The following is a 6,725-nucleotide window of genomic DNA, read 5'->3' as shown; positions in this document are numbered from 1 at the left end:
CCCTCCACCCCAGACATTTGTGCCAAGAAACCAGACTTTGTTACAAGCTCTGCCAAAGAGTAACTCGGAAAAGCAAGCTTTGAGAAGAGCAGGAGTTAATGTTTGTGCACTAGGATATCCTCCTTTCTACCTTTTTCATATGTATTAAGTGCAATCATTTGAGTCTTCCTTATATTATTTAGAGGGAAGTTGTTTGTTTTTTTTTTTCTTACTAGAAAAGACAATATTTATAACTGCCTGAGAAATGAGAATGTGTGTTTGCAAGAAAACAAAAACCATCCACACAGAGCAAGCTGGGCCCTGGGCTGTGCTGACCAGCAGTGATGGCATCTTCAGGCCTCTTCTGCCACCTCTGTTCCCGATAAAAGCCCCTGTCTGGGGGGAGACGGTGCCTATCCTGCTTGGAGCAATGGGGTGAGTTTTTGCAGAGAGTTGGAGGAGTCTTGGTCCATCCATGGGGGATGGAGTTGATCCTTTCAGACTGATCCACTGCAGTTTGGGCGTTGTTCAGGCCCTGTTGCAAGGGGGATCAAAACTCGGCTGTGTCACCTGCTTGTTGCAAACTATTTGCTTCCCTGCAGGGGCTCAGGGATGAGCCAACAGCTGCTGGGAGGTGGGCTAGCCTAGCCCTCCACTGAGCCCCAGAATCTCTCCCCCAGGTAGAGTGATACCTTCACGGACCTGGGGAGGTTTTGTGCTTTTGATTCCCACCGGGCATTTCTGGCCCCATGCCTCTGCTGTGGGAGTCCTTCCCCAGGGAAGTGGGGCACAGATCCTGGGGAAGACCCATCTGCCACCCCATTTCACTGCATCTGCCTCCCCCAGACAGGCTCAGCTGGGGACAGTGGACAGGTGGACATCACTGTCCCCAGCATCTTCATGTGACAGACAGGACTCCCAGGGACAGGCAACTGCTGCCACCACTCATCCCTCCTCCCCAAGCCTCCCTACTTTTCCAGTCCCACCACCAGTTCTCAGCTGTCATCCTCCCCACACCTTCATCCCCATCTTCATCCTCTCAAAGAACTGGAGCTGCCAGGACTAAACATGATCGACTTACTCTGCCAGTGCCAGGTCCCTTCCCATCACTGTCCCCACTTGACCCTCAATGTTTCTTTGCCCATACCTGAGCCCAGCCCTGCTTTTAACAAACCATTTATTTATTGCTCTGCATGTCCCGCTGGGTCCATCTTTCCTGCATCTGGGGGAAGCAGCTGCTCATCCCTGTTTTCCCTGCTTCATCCACAGTGCTCCAGCACCCCAGGAGCCTCTCCCGGGCTCTGTGAGGGGCTGCAGGCAGGCTGAGCACTGGCACAGGGGCTGAGGTTTGTCAGTTGGAAAAGTCTGTCCTGATTCATCCCAGCTGTGGATTTTCCTCTCCTGCTGCTGGCTCCCAGCCTGTTTGGAAGCTCCACATCTGTGGGCTGAGCTGTTTGCCACTTGGTCACTGTCTGAAAGCAGCTGCTTTAATGCACAAAAGCTGCTGTAGGGATCTGGAGGGGTTTTGTGGCTCTGGGACAGTGGTGCAAGGCCAGTGACCTTTGAAAGAGTCCTTCATATTTAGAAGGAAAGAAAAAAGCCAGCAGCAAAAATAAAATCAGCCCAGGAATGACCAACCCTGCTGTGGTGCCCTGGATGGCCATAGCCCCTGATGTCCACCAGTTCATTAAGTTTGATTAACTGTGGCTAATCTAATGTCAGGTTACTGCCCAGCCTCAGCTGCCTTTGTAGGGCATCAGGCCCTTGGTGTGCCCTGGCTGTCACCCTTGTCACTGCACCAGCCACCTCTGCTTCCTGAAGCAGCTGTGGAAGGATGAGGCAGGCAGCACACCTTCCTGGAATGGCCAAAGTATCTGGTAATGGTGTTCCTCCCTTCTCCTTTCACCAAATAGCTCAAAAATGCCACAGAAATTCCACAGGGCCCCTAGAGCCACCCACCCCACAGCAGCCCAGCCCCACTCCTCACCCACCCCCCACCTCAGCATGGGTTTGAAAGGCTGAAACCCACATCAGCCACCTCGGGGATCAAGGTTTTGAAGCTGTCAGGAGAAATGAGGGTTGTTGGGGTTTTGGTTTTTGGGGTTTTTTTCCACGTTGGAGTATTTATATCTGCCTTTTGCAGCGGGCCAGGACTTGCCATCTCCAGCAGAAATGATTAAAGTGATGAGCAAGATGTAGTTCATGAAGTTATTTGCACTTGATTAAAAGAAAAAAAAAATGTTATTTGAACTTTGTAAAAAGAAATGTTTGCATTTTGTATTGTCTTTTTTTAATTATTAAATGGAATTTCTTGGTGTTGTGTTGATCTTTCAAAAACTGGCTCTGATGCTTATTTTAAAGGTTTCTAACAGCAGGATCCAGAACTGTTTTCATTGTTTTGTTCCCTCAGAGCCCGACAAGCTTTTCCAGGGCCCAAAGTATTTTTTCTCCCTCCAGAAGTTTAAATGCTGCACTTCCCTAAGCTTTCCAGCCCCTACGCAATTTACACACATTACTTAGATGCAACAAATTTCATTTTTAGGCCAGAACATAGAGTTAAACAATGCTCAAGTCCTCAGGAGCTGCCCCCTGGGCAGGCGTGGGCTGGTGAGGGGCACTTGCCCTTAAAGGCTTCTGCTGGTCCTCCCAGAGCAGGGCTGGGCTCTGCAGCAGGACTCAGGTGAGCTCTGTACCAGGAAAGGCTCCTGTGGGATCTGGGGGCTACAGGTGCTGAACCTGCACCTGGCTGGGACACCTCTGCTCTGGGGAGAGTGGAGTCCTTTCCCCTCCCCCTCTGAATGCAGGGGGGTATGAGGCTCCTTCCCTCAAAAGCTCCAACATCCCACTTGGTATTCATCTCTCTCTCAACTCAGCACAACATCTGAGGCCTTCCTCAGGAGGAAGCAAGCTGTTCTTAGGCAAACCCTCCCCAAGGAGCTCTGGAGGAACAGAACCACACACAGCTGTGGGTGCCTGCAGAATTTATTGCTGCCCCCCTTTAGTAGAGGCGCTGGGGTTTCCCCATGGTGCTCTTGATGTACAGAGCTCGCACGTTCTGCCAGTTCTTCTTCAGCAGCGACACCAGGAAGTTGATGGCCAGGTGGATGTTGTAGACAAGCTCATCTTCTGTCATCTTCACGTGACCCACAGCAACAGCCAGACAGAGCACCTGGGGACAGACACAGGTACAGCTTTCACAGGCAAAGCAAAGGTGACAAGAGCTGACCCACTCATCAGTGTGTTGTGCTGTCCCATGGTTTGGATATGGCTTCCCCAGCCCACCCACAGGCTTTTCCACCTGGCCTATGGCTCCCTGTAGCACCTGGACGCCACCTCTAACACGTGCAGAGGTGACTGGGTGAGGAGGGAGCACGGCTGCCTCCCACATATGAGACACCAGGAAGGACCTGTGGCACACTGTGAAGAACTGGCACAGGAGCACAGCTCAGCATTACCCTGCTCTGCCAAGCCCACACCAGCTTCCCTTTCTGCCCCTGGGGCCAGCCCCCAGCCCTCTCTCTCTCTGCACTGTGACAAAGGCCCAGGAGGGCCATTCCTCCCGCCTGGCCCCCCCGAGCAGCCTGGAGGCCAACGCTCCCCACAGGCTGGAGTGAGCCGACAGGCCAAGTGTCAGGACACATTAGCTCAGCTATTTTAAATGCTCAAGCATCTGCAAACCCTCACATCTGCTGTGTCCTCCCAGATGTGCCCCCATGAGTCACACTTGGTCCACTGACACAGGGTTAGGATGCCTAAACAGGGTTATTTTGGTTTGAGGGAGTCAGTTCACCTCAACACCAAGAGCAGATCCCCACAGAGCTGCTCCCATGTTCCCTCAGATAGAGTCAAGTCCAAGACTCACCCCCAAAAAAAGCCTCACTCACACTCAGCCCCCGACAGGGACACACCTGGCCAGGTCCCCCTCCTTGAGCAGCACCCACATGCTGGGAGCAGCATTAATTTCACTGCATTGTACTCAGCACTGAAACATCTAATCATTTCCTCATCATTTGTTCCAAGATCTGTCAACCACAGTTAAATTATTCCTCCTCTCTGGCTGGCCACGGAACACTCCTGATACCATTTCCCTTTGCTGGAGAAAACTGCCACAGTTTGAGGAACACTCGAGGGACACCTACAGACCAACCCAGACATGGCAGAGACACAGAACAACCCCCAGGTACACAACTAAAGCCACGCTTTACCTTCTTCATCTGAAACTTGATGGTTGATTTGACCTCATCCACCTTAGCCACCAGATTCTCATTGTGGGTGAGGAGAGAAGGGAATTTCCCAGCTTTGTTCAGGCCTGGGCCCAGGATTCGAGGAATCTGCTTGATCAAGGACTCAGAAGCCAGGAAGGCATCGTACTTCTTAGCTGCAAGGAGACAACCTGGGAGGTAAGGATGGACTCTGCTCCCAAACCAACCTCCCAGCGAGGGACTCAGCTGAGAACATGCGACTCCCTGCTGCAATTTCAGTTCCCTGGGTCCCACCTAACTGGAGCTAGTTTTGCCTACTGTGGACTCTGTGTCTAACTCTGAAACAGAGAGCCTGTAGAAATTACAGGCCACATAGCTCTCAGTCCTGCCTGAGAAGCTAACCTGAGAAATTCATGGGAGTATTCGAAACAATTCTCAGAGACAGAAAACAGCCTTGCCAGGTGCTGTTTGTCTGTCCCTTGTTTTCTTTGCAGGAGAAAGTCAGGGGGTAGCGTGCCCCACTGACCAGTGATGGTAATGTAATTTGCTAACCAGTAAGAGTTTCCTTTCTGTATCCTTTTATAAACTGACACTTTCCACGTATCAGTTTATAAAACAAAGCTAAAGTAATAAACTACGAGATATTCTCCTAACCGACTCCTAGAGAGTCTGTGTCGTTCTTCCCAGCCGTTCCGAATAGAACGACAGCCTACAATCTCTGAGGAATGACTGCCACAGCAGCCAGGCCCCAGCCTCACTCAACAGAGACTCCAAATGACAGCTTGTTCCCTGATTAACTGTTCTTTGCTAAGCCCCAGGTGACACCGAACTAACTCCAAGCTCTGCTACAGACTGTGGACACCAGGATGAAATGCGATAGAGGATCCATCTAGAAGAGGCTTAGCCAACAATCACGGTCATTTCCTAACAGCACATAGTTCTATGGCACATTATGGATTGAGGGGAAAGTTCCCGTCTGCCTGAGGAATGTATCTCAAGGACTCTGGAATTCTCAGGGAAAGATTTTTCTCTCTGAGCAAGAAAAAAGGAATGCATTTCATTCTGTTCACATAAGAACTGCAGGACTAAAACACACTCTTGGCTTCTATCATTTCTTGGCTTTTGCTGCCCTCCAGCTCCCTGACCAGGAAATCGAGGGACACAAGGAAGGGTGAAACTGTCGACAGGGACATTTTCAGTCTTTCTCCCTTCCTTGGACAATCAGCTCCAGTTCTGCAGTACTGACCTGTGAAACCTGCACTGGAAACAACCTGGTGGCTTTTCTGAATAGTTTTTGGGCAGATTTTGGTACTGGAGTTGACTCTGCTCAGCTTTTCAGCTCTACAACTACCCATGATATGGAAATCTGAGCATAGGGAAAAGCCTTACTGACACTCACCCAGCTTCTTCACCAGCTTCTTGTTTTTGTTGAGCTTCTTTAGAGCTTCTATGTCCATGTGAGGGATGTCAACTGCTTTGGCCTCATCGCAATGTTGCTGGTCCCCCAGCAGACAGACAGAGAATTTGGGCCGTGGCGTCGACTTCAACCTGCAGAAGCAAGGAAGGAAGGTCCAAGTCAGTGACCAGCCAGCACCACCCACGTGTCGTCCATGGAGCCAGCACGGAAACACCTTACCACAGGAAGAGGCATCCTGCACAGCCGCTCACCTGCCGTCCCCAGCAGGCCGGTGGGGACAGCCCTGGGGCTGCTGCACCTCCCCTCATGTTTTAAGACCCAGGGTGAGGGTCCGTCCAGCCGCTCCCACTGGGCCGAGGCGCGCTGGACTCCCCAAGCGGTTCGGACCTGCGGCGGCCCCGAGCAGGGCCGGGCAGGGCCGAAGGCTGGGTAGGAGCGAGAGGATGGCGAACCTGACGGTACCGGAGAACCGCTTGTCCTTCTGCGGGTCATAGTTCTTGAGGCTGATCTGCAGCTCCACCGTCTCCACGAACCTGCGGGAGGCACCGGGTGAGGCCTGGCCGGGCACGGAGGGGGGAAGGCCGAGGCTGGGGGTGACACGTCCGCTCCCGCCGTGTCCGTGGCTCTTACTTGCGCTTCTTGGCACGGCTGCCGTGCAGCACCTCCTTCACCGCCTCGTACAGGGTGTCCCGGGACACTTTGCTGCTGCGGGAGGAAACAACGCGGGCTCAAGGCCGGCTCCGCCCGGGACGCGGACGAGCCCGACCCGGTCCCCGCGCGTTCCCCCCGCGATTGACCCCGTTGACCGGGCCCCGCCGGCGGCCCGGACGGGCCCGGGATCCCACCGGGTGCGGATGACGGCTGACAGGGCGGATGGCGGCGGATGGCCTCCAGACCCACCTCATGGCTGCCGCTGCTCGGACCGGAAGGGCAGAAGCACCGCCGGCGCGATATAAATACTGTCGAGATCTCGCGAGAATTGAGGGCACGATGCGGCGCCATATTGGGAACGGCGGGGAGCGGCACCCTGGAGCCACCATGCTGGGAGCGGCGGCGGGAGGCGTGGGGAGCCTCCCCCGGCGGGCGGCTCGGCCGCATCTCCTTCCTTGTTAAATAAATAACCGGGA

At 53.4% G+C, this 6,725-nt stretch overlaps 1 protein-coding gene across 3 annotated transcripts; it reads right to left on the bottom strand.

The window, feature by feature from the left end:
- Positions 1-2,943: 2,943 nt before the first annotated feature.
- Positions 2,944-6,556, bottom strand: RPL10A (ribosomal protein L10a). 3 transcript variants are annotated; one of them, XM_015650681.3, is made up of 6 exons: positions 6,499-6,556; positions 6,229-6,303; positions 6,051-6,131; positions 5,581-5,729; positions 4,185-4,357; positions 2,944-3,148 (listed from the first exon to the last, which is right to left on the bottom strand). In XM_015650681.3, exons 1-6 carry the CDS (start codon positions 6,501-6,503, stop codon positions 2,978-2,980), a joined length of 654 nt encoding a protein of 217 aa, XP_015506167.1. In that variant the 5' UTR covers positions 6,504-6,556; the 3' UTR covers positions 2,944-2,977. The 3 variants fall into 3 exon arrangements, with proteins under 3 accessions (XP_015506167.1, XP_015506168.1, XP_015506169.1); XM_015650682.3 differs by lacking the exons at positions 6,051-6,131; positions 6,229-6,303; positions 6,499-6,556 and adding an exon at positions 5,818-6,026 and having other exon boundaries at positions 4,185-4,372; XM_015650683.2 differs by lacking the exons at positions 6,051-6,131; positions 6,229-6,303; positions 6,499-6,556 and adding an exon at positions 5,818-6,011.
- Positions 6,557-6,725: the final 169 nt, after the last annotated feature.

Source organism: Parus major, chromosome 26, assembly GCF_001522545.3.
Source record: "Parus major isolate Abel chromosome 26, Parus_major1.1, whole genome shotgun sequence".
In the NCBI taxonomy this organism is placed as follows: domain Eukaryota; kingdom Metazoa; phylum Chordata; class Aves; order Passeriformes; family Paridae; genus Parus; species Parus major.
Note: the sequence above shows the minus strand (reverse complement) of the source record. Positions and strands in the feature narration are given on the sequence as shown.